This window comes from Rhyacophila brunnea, unplaced genomic scaffold (genome assembly GCF_057557595.1).
Source record: "Rhyacophila brunnea isolate RB1 unplaced genomic scaffold, BYU_Rbru_1.0 scaffold_6, whole genome shotgun sequence".
In the NCBI taxonomy this organism is placed as follows: Eukaryota; Metazoa; Arthropoda; class Insecta; order Trichoptera; family Rhyacophilidae; genus Rhyacophila; species Rhyacophila brunnea.
The window spans coordinates 46,226,767-46,239,417 of record NW_028233276.1 but is presented as its reverse complement, the minus strand read 5'-3'; the positions used below and the strand labels follow the sequence as shown (position 1 = coordinate 46,239,417).

Sequence of the window (12,651 nt, the reverse complement as noted above, 5' to 3'; positions counted from 1 at the left end):
AATAAATAAATAATTATAAATCATAGACTAATCTTATAGATAGACAACACTTTTTAATTGTCAGATTTCTCTGGCAGCATATTAGTCAAAGTAAAAAAGTCTTTTTAAGGTAAAAAACAAAACAGATTTTTTCAGGCTCGTATATAAATAATAATGTAAGTAAAGTAAATAAATAATAATAAAGTAGATAAGGAAGCAGACAGGGTTTGTGATGTAATAGAGTTTATTAAAAGCCTTAAATGGAGACGGGCTGGACACATAGCTCGAAGAAGAGACAATCGTTGGACAAATCTAGTCATCCAGTGGTATCCAAGAAGTACAAAACGTTCGCAAGGTAGACCTAGAGGCCACTAGATCGATGAAATGATAAAGTTCTGAGGAAGTACGTGGCAACGCAATGCACTGAACCGAGAGAAGTGGAAGCAGCTTGAAGAGGCCTTCATCCAGCAGTGGATAGATTCAGGCTGATGATGATGATATAAATAATAATATAAAAGTACCGACCCGCCGCCTATCACCGTAAGATTTCGCATTGTACTATTTGGTGACAAAAAGATGGCAACACTGAAGAGAAATCTCAGTTATCTATGACCAAGACAGCTTTTTTGAATGCACGTTTGATTTGACAGATGACAGGTTATTTATAAAAGAAAAGTTCGTTAAATCAGCTTCTCGTAATAATTATATTAAACAAATAGTTTACCAACAAGAAATAGTATCATAAAGTTATTTTGTTTCATAAGATCGTATCACGGGTTGTCATGTTTCCTGTCAGTTCTCAAAAAAAGTTTTGGACTTATGAAGACGAGTTGGATTTAGTGAAACTGCGAGAGAAGCACAATGTTGAATATGTAAACAAACACGGATCCCACTTGGATGAGAATACAAAATATCTAGTATTTCTGTCAGCCGAAGAAGAAAGACTGCTCTTCAAACAATATGAACTTCATTTAAAAGAGTTTTGCAAGCGATTTAATCCGCCGATGCCGAAATGCGTTATCGGTACAGCGTTCCATTATTTCAAAAGATTCTATCTTCACAACTCCGCCATGGATTATCATCCCAAGGAGATACTTGCAACTTGTGTTTATCTTTCCTGCAAAGTTGAGGAGTTTAACGTGTCCATGAGTCAGTTTGTAGCGAACATAAAAGGAGATAGGGAAAAGGCTTCTGATATAATATTAAACAATGAGTTGCTGTTAATGCAGCAACTGAATTATCATTTAACGGTTCACAATCCGTTTAGACCGATTGAAGGATTTTTAATTGATATAAAAACTCGTTGTTCTTTGTCTAACCCCGAAAGATTGCGACTTGGAATTGATGAGTTTTTGGAAAAAACTTTCTTGACAGATGCTTGTCTTCTTTATGCTCCGGCGCAAATAGCATTAGCTGCTGTATTGCATGCTGCGAGTAAGGAGCAAGAAAATCTCGATAGCTATGTCACGGAAACCTTATTCAAGGATGCAGGAAGAGAGAGACTGGCAGCGCTCATTGAAGCAGTCAGAAAGATTCGATCGATGGTGAAAGCAGTGGAATCACTGCCTAAAGATAGAATTAAGGTGCTAGAAAAGAAATTAGACAAGTGTCGTAATCAAGAAAACAATCCTGATAGTGAAATATTTAAGCAAAGATTACGTGAGGCCTTGGATGCAGAAGATGATGGCTTACCTATAATGAACTCTTCAATGGATGGTGTCTCTGGTCTTTTACAAATTCCGTCTCCTCCGCCATTTTGGGACTCTTCTATATAAATGTAATGGATAAATTACATGAACATTCAACGACCTGCAGATTCACACCGACTGTCATGAGCAATCGTCAATCATAAATAATTATTACATGATTCAGATACCTATTGGATCGTTCGATAATTGTTCCGATTGGATTATACATACATTTGTGTTGCTTGTGTAGCTTGGTGGCCAAACCATACAGTAATTCTTTATTTAAGATGTCACTGTGAACTATCGGAAATTGTGTTTGAACAGGTGACAAATTACTGATTGTATTGACTGAATTTGTGCTTTACTTATATTATTTCTCTCTGTTTAAACTATGAATATTGTCCAAGCGACAATTATGAAGTCCCGAACAGGTATCAACATAACTGATTCTGCTCTAGTGGCACTGTATCTGGAGCGAATCGGGTCTGGCAAGAATACAACATTTTGTAACTCGGTCTAAACCAGTGGTTTTCATGTGCGGCCACCAACATCATTATCAGTATTTAATTTAATTAACTAGGCTAACGTTAAATATGCATTATTGAAAATGAGTCATGACCAAGTACTTAAAAACCATTTTAATAATACCACGGTTGAAAAATTTTGGTCGAAGTTATACGTTGACCAATAATCAAGTCAATTCAAAGAATTGGCAACAATTGCTTAATTAATATTATCAGTTTTTCTACTACTGTATACTGTGAAAGATCATGCAGTGTAATGCACTTCATAAAAACAAATATTCAAGCCAGTTGACAGATGTAAACTTAAAAGCAGCCATGCGGCTCTCATTGGAAAAAAGGAGTATTGAGGAATTTCCATTTGCATTATTTTTAAATAAATAGATATGTTCTAAAATATTCAAATGTCTTTTATTAATTGGACTTGTCTATAAATAAATTGTTTTAGTAAATCAAATTTAGCTTTAATTTTTTCAATCACAACACAAGTGAAATTTGGTGTGGCCACCAGAAATTTCCATAGAACTGTCAATGTAAATTGTGCGGCCACAGTTAATTTTCACTTGAGAACCACTGGTCCAGACCTTACAAGCTGATTTAAAATCACATTTTTATGACAATCAGGACAGACGGTCGGTGGAGATTGCGTTGTTTCTTGTAATTTGATTACAGTAAGTTGTTGTAATGTATAAAAATACTGTATTTTGATATTTGTATGTAAGTAAGTAATTGAATTAATCTCCTTTTTATTGTCAAGAGTACAAGTACTTGTCAATTAGGCCGGCAGCATTCGTTGCAAACTAATGTATCATTGTGCCATGCACTTATTCATTCGAAATGTTTATAATCAAGTAAAATCCTAACAACATACCGTAACTTAGGAATAATTACCTGCTTACTGAGGTGTGTTGGGTTTCTGTTTCTTACATTGCACTCTAAAACTTCTTTTCTCATTATCAGTAATTTTGTCAACATTGAATTTCATTATGTCATAATTATAAACTGATTACGGTGAATCGCATAATGTGTAATGCATTGAATGGCACCGGCCTGATTGTCAAGTTTCATTGATATTACATGTTTAAAAGACTGAATACAATTTATGCAGTTTTGCATAATATTAAATTTGCGCGTTAAATTTAATATACAACCTAGTTATATCTTTATATAATATATTCTTTCTGTGTCCTTTGTCCAATATGTATGTCCTCATGTGGCGTATACTATCTGTACAAAATTAAACCCTAACAATGGATATTTTTTCATAAAAGCATTTTATTTTATTTTTAAATACACATTTCCTAATGCACATGCCTGTATATTTTTAAATTCGATATATTAAACATTCAAAAACTTAGCAGCTACGTCTTGCCACTGTTTGCAAATCTATCACACAAAACAACAAAAAAAATATGTCAAAACCTTGTTAACTAGGTTTTGAACTTGGATTGTGGAATTCTTGTTGGATTATAGCCACACCACATTGATATGCAAATGCATCTAAGTATATTGTTTTTATATCATCATCAGGGGCACGACAACCCGGTGTGGGTCTTGGCCTCCTCCAACAGCTCCTTCCGCCTGTCCCTATCCAGTGTGGCCGCTTTCCAATTCGGTACCCCCGGAATACGGCAGTCACTGGCAGCTCGATCCAACCAGCGAATATTGTTTTTATATGCTTAATAAAAATGTTGTACATGCTATTTTAATTATCTAAAGGTATATCTTCATTTATATTGTATTAGTTTTATTTAAATATATTTAAATAATGATTATAAGGTGGCATATATCTTTATAATTTATCCACGGTAGCTAAGTACCCAGTTCTTTGGAAATTTCTTCTTGAATTAAATAATATTACTAATGACATATACCTATTATTCGTTTATAATTATTGAAATATTAATTATACCCAGGTTCCTAATCAAATATGTATATAGCAATTGGCGAAGGGTGGAGGTAGGCTGTTAAGATTCAATAAATAGTGTGCACTAAAGTTTCTTCAGTCATATTTATTTGTTTTCATTAAACTAAGAATACAGTTTGTAGATGGTGCTGATTAGTTTTTAAATTTCAATTAAACCCTGCCTAACCAAACCATAATAGGTATGCTATGGCCCATCCGCCAAAAATAGTTTGTATACACTTTTTCAGTCACTCTTATTTGTTTTCGTTGAATTAAGAATACATATTACAGATGGTGTTGGTTAGTTTTTTAAAATTTATTAAGCCCTGCATAAACCAAACCATAATAGATCAATGAATATTTTTTTACTATTATCTATTACGTCTTGGTTTAGACAGGGTTTAATTGTATTTTAAAAACTAACCAGCACTATCTACAATTTGTGGTCTTAGTTCAATGAAAATAAATACGTATGACTGACAAAGTTTAGTGTGCACTGTTTAATCGGTTCTTAACAGCCTACATCCACCTTTCACCACTCGTATATAGTATGTTTTAATGTGGGAATCCATTAATTCCCTTACAATATTAATTAAATGCCAGCATATTGATAATAAGTGAGTGCCATAAAACCTTGCAAATATTGAAAAATTCTTTTTTTATTTAATAATTTAAATACAAAAATCGAAGGGCTTCTTTCATAAATTTCAAAACATGTTTTCTCTAGACCCCTATTACGTTATGAATTTTGATAGCTGATATAGATACTATGCTGCGTCTTCCTGGATCATTTGTTGAAATTATTGGACGGTCTATTCTCTTATCTCCTCATTTCTGATATAGCATACCACCATGCATTAATTATTCTCGAATCTTAGCATACCGTTGCTCTGAGCCTTCGTCAGGTGCCATTATTGTGACTTGAACAGGCAGCATTTGGTTCTTACTAAGTAAAATTATTCTTCCCAGACATTCCATAGGGAGTTGAATGTTGCTTTAGCGATACCCGTTCATATAACAAACTCTCTGTGAAAAGTGATGACCCTTAGGTATTTAAAGCTATTGACACTTTTCGATGTTCTGTCTGTGGCTGATTGAGGGAAATTTGTATCAGGGTGGTGCTTGTTATTATTTGTATCAGGATGGTGCTTGTTATTATTTGTATGAGAATTCAAGTGCATTGGTAATATTTAAAAATATATATATATTTCCTGTAAGGTGAATTTTATAAGTTAATATTAATTAATGGACCAATGAGGTTTCATTTTTTAGTTTTTCTCATGCAGATACTCGCCATTAATGAAAATTGTCCACATTCAGTTTGTGCTCATCTGCATCATAGCAATATAAAATCTATTTTGCTTAAAACCGCTCCATACTAATCAGCCAACACTTCATCCGCTGCATACTGCCTAGTAACATTAGGCTGACCAATGAACGGTTCCGATTACCTTACGGACTGTCAGAAATTGTGTAACCTTTATACCTATGTGAATTTAGCTAACAACGTATCCTATATTATGGTAAATCAATGGCGATGACTGGTGGCTTAGTTGCAATTCACTAGTCTTGTGTTATGATATTGTATGCTTCATAAATCATGTACCTACTTATCATTATTTGCATAGACAAAATAATGTGCTGCAATTGATCGTGCACTGTGGACATCTTAGTAAATCTAAAACACCCGTGATGGAATCGTGGTAGACAACCTGTGTCTAAATCTGTGGATTGCAGGTTTGAATCCCGCATCTGGTAAATCTAGAGCATGGACGTAATATATTGAGCGAATAGCTGACTTCTCATAAGCAAAAACTTTTGCCTAGGAACATCCTCAGGGAGCAGTTAAAATTAACAACATAATGTCTATAAAAAAAGTTTGTTTTCTTAGGAAAGAATTTATATGAACAATGAAACATGGAAACATGGAAACTTCACAAATCACTCTTCTTCAGGTATAACGAATGTACATCTTTGAATCATTTGGTTATGATGTTTTCAGTTCATTTTCCGTTTTTGATTCTTTTACCATTAATCTTGTAGGTTGTAAACAAAATAAATCCTTTTTTATTTTTTAAATCTGTGTATTATTTATTATAGTTTTCTATATTGACATGATACCCATTTTTAAATGGATAAAGTGTATGAAAAATTAAATGACTAGGTACTAAATTTTAGTCTGTCTTAAAGATGTACTCTGGTAGAATAATCTCATTTTTTTATTCTTTTGTAATAAAATGGATAAATACAAATGAAAGTGATGAGAAAATGAACCCTACCTGCCTCTACACTACACAATGTTTTTGTATTCCAATGCCAAATGTTCGTATTGTAAATATGTACATATTGTATGTACCTAAGTGAACATCACAATATGGGCGATTTTGACAAATTTTTGTCAGATATCTATAACCTTATTTTTGGTAAATGCACCCATTTTTCTGTTCAGATATTGTTTGGAATGGTGTATCACCACAGAACAGATGATAAATAGAATTCCGATAGGCTATAATACCAATACAGTAAATTTCGACGCAGGGTTTTGAATGTGCGAGTGTCCTACAAAAATGAACCACGTGCAATAGTGTATGCAATACACCAATATTAAATGAGCGTCAATGAAAAAACCGAGAGCAGTTATCAGTATTCTAAAACTAACCAACACCATCTGTAATATGACGTATTCTTAATTCAACTAAAACAAATAAGTATGATTGAAAAAGTGTGCACAATTTTGTCGGATCGCCCAAAGTTTACCAAAACTATTATGGTTTGGTTTAGGCAGGATTTAATTGATTTTGAAAAACTAATCATCATTATCATCAGGGGCGCGACAACCCGGTGTGGGTCCTGGCCTCCTCCAACAGCTCCCTTCACCTGTCCCTATCCAGTGTGGCCGCTTTCCAATTTGGTACCCCCAGAATACGGCAGTCACTGGCAGCTCCATCTAACCAGCGAATCTTTGGCCTCCCTCTTCTTCTACGTCCTATTGGATTGCTGGACATCACTCTCTTTGCGGGTTCATTGTCATTCATACGGTGCACATGACCTAGCCATCGCAGTCTCCCAATCTTAATTGATTGAACTGCGCTGCAATCTTCGTACAGTCCGTAGAGCTCAGCATTATATCTTCTCCTCCAATTGGTGCCATCCCTGATCGGTCCATATATACGGCGGAGAATTTTTCTTTCAAAGATGTTCAGGGCTCGTTCATTTTGCAGAGTTAATGTCCAGGTTTCCGATGCGTAGGTGAGCACTGGCTTTACAAGTGTTTTGTAAAGAGTGCTTTTAGTTCGACGAGATAGTAAGCGGGACTTAAAATGTCTTAACAGACCAAAGTAGCATTTATTCGCAGACATGATTCTCTTGTTGATTTCTTCTGTAATATCATTATGTCGAGTTACAAGAGATCTAAGGTATATGAAACTGTCGACCGTATCAAACTTGTATGCACCAATATCTAACTTTGGTGCGACTTCTCGTGGTGTGACATAGACAGGCATGTATTTAGTTTTTGCCTCGTTTATTTGTAAACCCATTCTTTTGGCAGAGGCTTCTTCTGCTGTGAATGCCTTTTTCAGTGCCAATTCTGATATGGCAATGATGTCGATATCATCGGCATACGCCAGCAGCTGCACAGGCTTAGTAAATATCGTGCCGCTGCCACGGGCATCAATCTTTGCATCCCGTATCGCCTTTTCTAGCGCAATATTGAAAAGAAGGCATGCCAGAGCGTCACCTTGCCTTAGGCCATTCAGTGATACAAATGGTTCGGATATTTCCGCTTGAAGCTTTACCCGGCATTGTACTGGTGTCATTATCATCTCTACAAGTTTAATTATTTTCGTCGGAATTTCAAATTCTCGCATTGCTTCGTATAGCCGGTATCGATTAATGCTATCATAAGCTGCCTTAAAATCGATGAACAGGTGATACGTGTTAATATTGAATTCAGTGGTCTTTTCTAGAATCTGCCTTAGAGTGAATATTTGAGTAACACATGATCTCCCTCGTCGAAAGCCTCCTTGGTAGTGCCCGAGTATTCCTTCTACAATGGGTTCCAGCCGCTGGAATATCAGAATCGACAACAGTTTATTAACAGAGTGTCACCCCTCTGTAGTTACTACATTCTAGTTGGTCTCCTTTCTTGTGCAGGGGACAAATCAGCCCATCCTTCCACTCCTCTGGCATCTTTTCTGAAGTCCATACTTGGTGGATTAGGCTATGTAAATGTTTGAGCAGGCTTTCCCCCTCACATTTTATTAATTCACTCTGGAGGTTATCTATTCCAGGCGATTTGTTTGTTTTTAACCTTGACATGGCACCTTTTACCTCATTTAATGTCGGTGGTTCTTCGTTATCATCCATGCCACTTTGTACTGATTCCTGGTCATGAGTATTAATGTTAGTGTTGCCGGCATCATTATGGGGGGTATTTAAATGTTGATCAAAGAAACCCACCCACCGGGCAAGAATACGGTGCTTTTCTGTGAGTATCATGCCATTGTCATCCTGATCGTCATCATCGAAATATTGAATACACGTTATGCTTACATAGCAAACTTCAATGCATATTGTGAGACAGGTGTAACTAATTGAAAATAACATTTTATTTAACATCTGTTTGATCTTACGTTTATCCACGCTCAAGATCCGCACCTAGGGTCTAGGACGATTTGACGCCGGACAACTGGACGCCACGCAATTCGGAATTAAATATACGTTAAGTACTTATAGGTACTTTAAAAAAAAAATTAATATTATTTATATTTAAATTATTATGATTTAACAGTGAGAATTTAAATATGCACGCGTAAATAATGATTTAATCGTGCATATGTTTAAGTTCCAACGAAAAAAGAGTTTTTTTATTCTATATAAAGCCTTAGGCATGGTAATTCTTAATCCGCAATAAAAAATATATAAATGTTAAGAGTAAAATGAATTAAAACTACTGAGTAGTAGATAGAAACTGATTAAAATTCCTCGTCTACGTTCTGTATACGTGTCTACGACAGTGCGGCGTCCAATTGTCCTGGCGTCCAGTTGTCCCATTCCCCCGCACCTACCCTGTTATACCACACACCGGTTCCCATTAATTTTGTGTTCCCTGGTATCGGAAGAAAAGTAATGATGCCAAAGTATCAAAGAATCGATACCTATTTGACGAGCCAATACACACGGCAACGTTGACGGCGTTGTCAAGTCTTGCTTGATTTAAAATGTATCCAATTGGAATCAAGCAAGGTCATTCTAATTTGATTCATACAATTTGGCCCTTAATTCCGGTATTATCCGGTTCACATTTTGGATGTAGGGCGATCCGGTAGTGGTGTAAACGTCATTATATAAATAAATATTGTGGGAGTATTGTTAGCATTTCAATTTTCTGAACCACAAATTATTGTTCTTTCAATACGTATTGTTATTAGTCTATTCATATATATTTTATTTATAACTTTTTGTCAGGTAACACTGTTATTGTGGTATCAATACAAAACAACAAAGGTTTTCGCGTACCTACTTAGCTACGATGGCTGAGCGACTAACGCATCGGCTTATAATGTCGTGGGTAGCAGGTTCAAATCCTGGGTCTGGCAAATAATACACATATTGTTTTTCAGTGTGTGTTTGGGAGTCAGAGTTACCTCATGGGTGGAGTAAGTAGCTAGCATCCATTTCTCGTAAAAACAAAAAAATCTATTAATACAAACCAGTGGCGAAGGGTGACTTTTGGAAAGAGGTAGGCTGTGGAGATCAAAGAAAAAGAGCACACTTGTCAGGTATACACACGGGAAATATGACGATAATACGATATTACTACGGATGAATAGGTACACACTAATGTCAACGTCACACTAAATCGATGAAATTTCAATAGTTCACTGACGATATAGAATTGAGCAATGAATATAAATTATGTATTTTCCTATACCAACACGTAACATACGCCTAAAAATATATCATCGCTAAATATTATCAACAGCCCAATATGACAAACAACTAAACAAAAACATATATACTTATATGACAAACCTCTACTCTGTGGAGGCCCATATGATCCTATTAGGATCGGACATGGTCGAAAAAAAAAGTTCTATGACTGAATTAAAATAAATGATAAATAATCACGAGATAAAATTATTAATTAATTTTAAAAATATTCAATGTTTATATGACGTGACTGAAAAAATGGATTTTTTTTAAATTACTTATCGCATTATTAATAATTATTTGAATAAAGCACCAAGGCGACAGTCCTCGACACTAAATATATAAGCTTTGCCTTATAAGCCTATAGATTCGTGTGAATAAAAGCAGACTGCTCCGATGCCCTTGGAATGCAGTTCATACGATAAGCTCGGCAAATTATTGTCGAGTGAATCGATATTAATTCAATACTCGCTAGAGGCGCTGGTTTGTCACTTATTATTTATTTATTCTACATTATTCTGACGATAGATGGCTCTCATTTATATATATTTTTTAAATATTAATTATTATTCTGACGATATATTCAATTGGTTCCCGCACATAATTATTTAAGTATTTAAATTTAAATACTTTCTATCTATTTTTCTTAGAAAGCAGGCTTCAAATAATCGCCTACTATGGAGCCTTCACCACTGATACAAACCTCCACTGTGTGGAGGACCAGGTGATATTAGGATCGGACATGGTAAAAAAACTACTTTACCAATGATTGACTCAATCATGTCTATTCCAGATCAAGAAACACCTCGTCAGCTGAATTTGAATTTTTTTAGAAGGGAGTTTTTTGAAACAATCTACTTTTAATTATTTATCATTTATATAAATAAATGTACCTATACAGTATAAGTACATCATAATTTAGTAAAACTGTTGATGAAAAAAATGTGGTATAAATTTATAAATATAAGTAATAAATAACTCGACTATGTTATTTCAAAAAACCTTTTTGTAAAATATTTCATAATAAATGTGAGTTAGAATAGTCTGCATTCAGCGAAGACCTGTTCGTGAACAAATTATACAAATGTCTCTAAGCACCAGTCTTTCGATAACTATGATATTATAATGATAACACCTTTAATCAATAGAATAATAATTGATGACTGCTTTATTATTTCATAATAAATTATATTATTCGATGAAGTATGTATCTTAAATAATTAATGGTCTGTATTAATAATATTGGTAATAGTAGGCATGGATTCCACTATCGTCATCCCCAGATGGTGTCATGATGGTTTCGATCATTTTTCACATTCAATCAGCTTCTGGGCTTCACTCTGAAAATAGTAAAAAAAAAATGAATATTAATATACTTAGGGATGCAGTGCTATTAAGGACATCTAGACACATAATTACAAAACATTTAACTAAGTATTATAATAATACCTATGTAAGAAGAAAAAAAAATCAAAATTAAATTTACAATAGTCAATGAAATGTATTATAAACGCTTTCAGCTTAAACATATTTTTATCATTGAAATAATATGTTCCCCTTGAACGTGTGGGAGAGATTTTTTTTAAATAATCGAGATGCTGAGGATTAAACGAGTAGGTAGGTAGGGGAAAGGTGTAGAAAATGGCATAGTGGGGGAAAATGAACTTTTGCTCTACTGCCGAAATGGTGCAGTCGAATATGATGCAACTTGCACATGAACAACCCACGACACGTCTTTTAAATATTCAGCTATATTTAGTTCACTCAAAACAGCCGTCAACGAAGGTCATGTAGTGGAAAGATTTTTGAACCATACAAATATTTTTGTAGCTTGTAGTCAAAAGGATACAATATAAAAAGCAGATTTCGTAGCCGTTATTTTAGTGTTCATGTTCGATGTAAGTTTATTACGATTACTGAAGTATAAACTGCTTTTCTTTAATGAATTTCCAAAATCCGCTGTTTGGGGTCAAGTGGCATACACGATGGTGGGGTAAAACGGCATAGTGTTATTAACACATACATAAAGGGTATTGCTCAAGAAATATGCTAGATGACCAGGCCAGTATTTGTCAAATGGGTCTCGCATTTTCAAAATTATGTAAAATCGTCACCGAATGAGAAGGACCTACTTATTGTGGACGGGCACTGAGGTGTACACAAAATCTCAACCTGGTTGGCCAAGAAAGTGGGCTCATGCTGATTGTGCTGGTTTAGATATAAAAGCAAAACTATTTTTCTGCGAAGTTTGTTTTTCGTAAAGCATATTGTCATTTTTATTTGAAATTATACTTTTTTTCTATTTTTATATTTATATTGTATGCCATTTTCTACACCCTGTGGGATAAAATGGTTTTAAGCTACTCATTTTTTTTTTTACTATCACGTATGTAATATTTTGTTATTAAAAATATGCAAATATGTTAAAAATACGTCCCTAGGCAAAGTGCTGCTCTTGGCAGACTTGAATGCCAAATTATGTGCAATTTTTAAAAATACATGGGTACCCACCATATACTAAAAATTAGAGTATTTTCACGAAACCTACTTTCAAACAGCGGTGATTTTAGGTACGTGTATAAGGCCCCCTTGTGATTTTTATAAAACCAGCGCTCGAAATGGA

General features: G+C 34.6%; 1 protein-coding gene across 1 annotated transcript; it reads left to right on the top strand.

The window, feature by feature from the left end:
• The first annotated feature begins 605 nt into the window (after positions 1 to 605).
• CycH (cyclin H) lies at positions 606 to 6,164 on the top strand. Its single transcript, XM_085956762.1, has one exon. The coding sequence runs from the start codon at positions 762 to 764 to the stop codon at positions 1,752 to 1,754; it is 993 nt and encodes a 330-aa protein (XP_085812888.1). The 5' UTR covers positions 606 to 761; the 3' UTR covers positions 1,755 to 6,164.
• Positions 6,165 to 12,651: the final 6,487 nt, after the last annotated feature.

Bases quoted from the DNA above. Each gene is read 5' to 3' on its own strand.
- CycH (XM_085956762.1), top strand. From the start codon at position 762: ATGTTTCCTGTCAGTTCTCAAAAAAAGTTTTGGACTTATGAAGACGAG.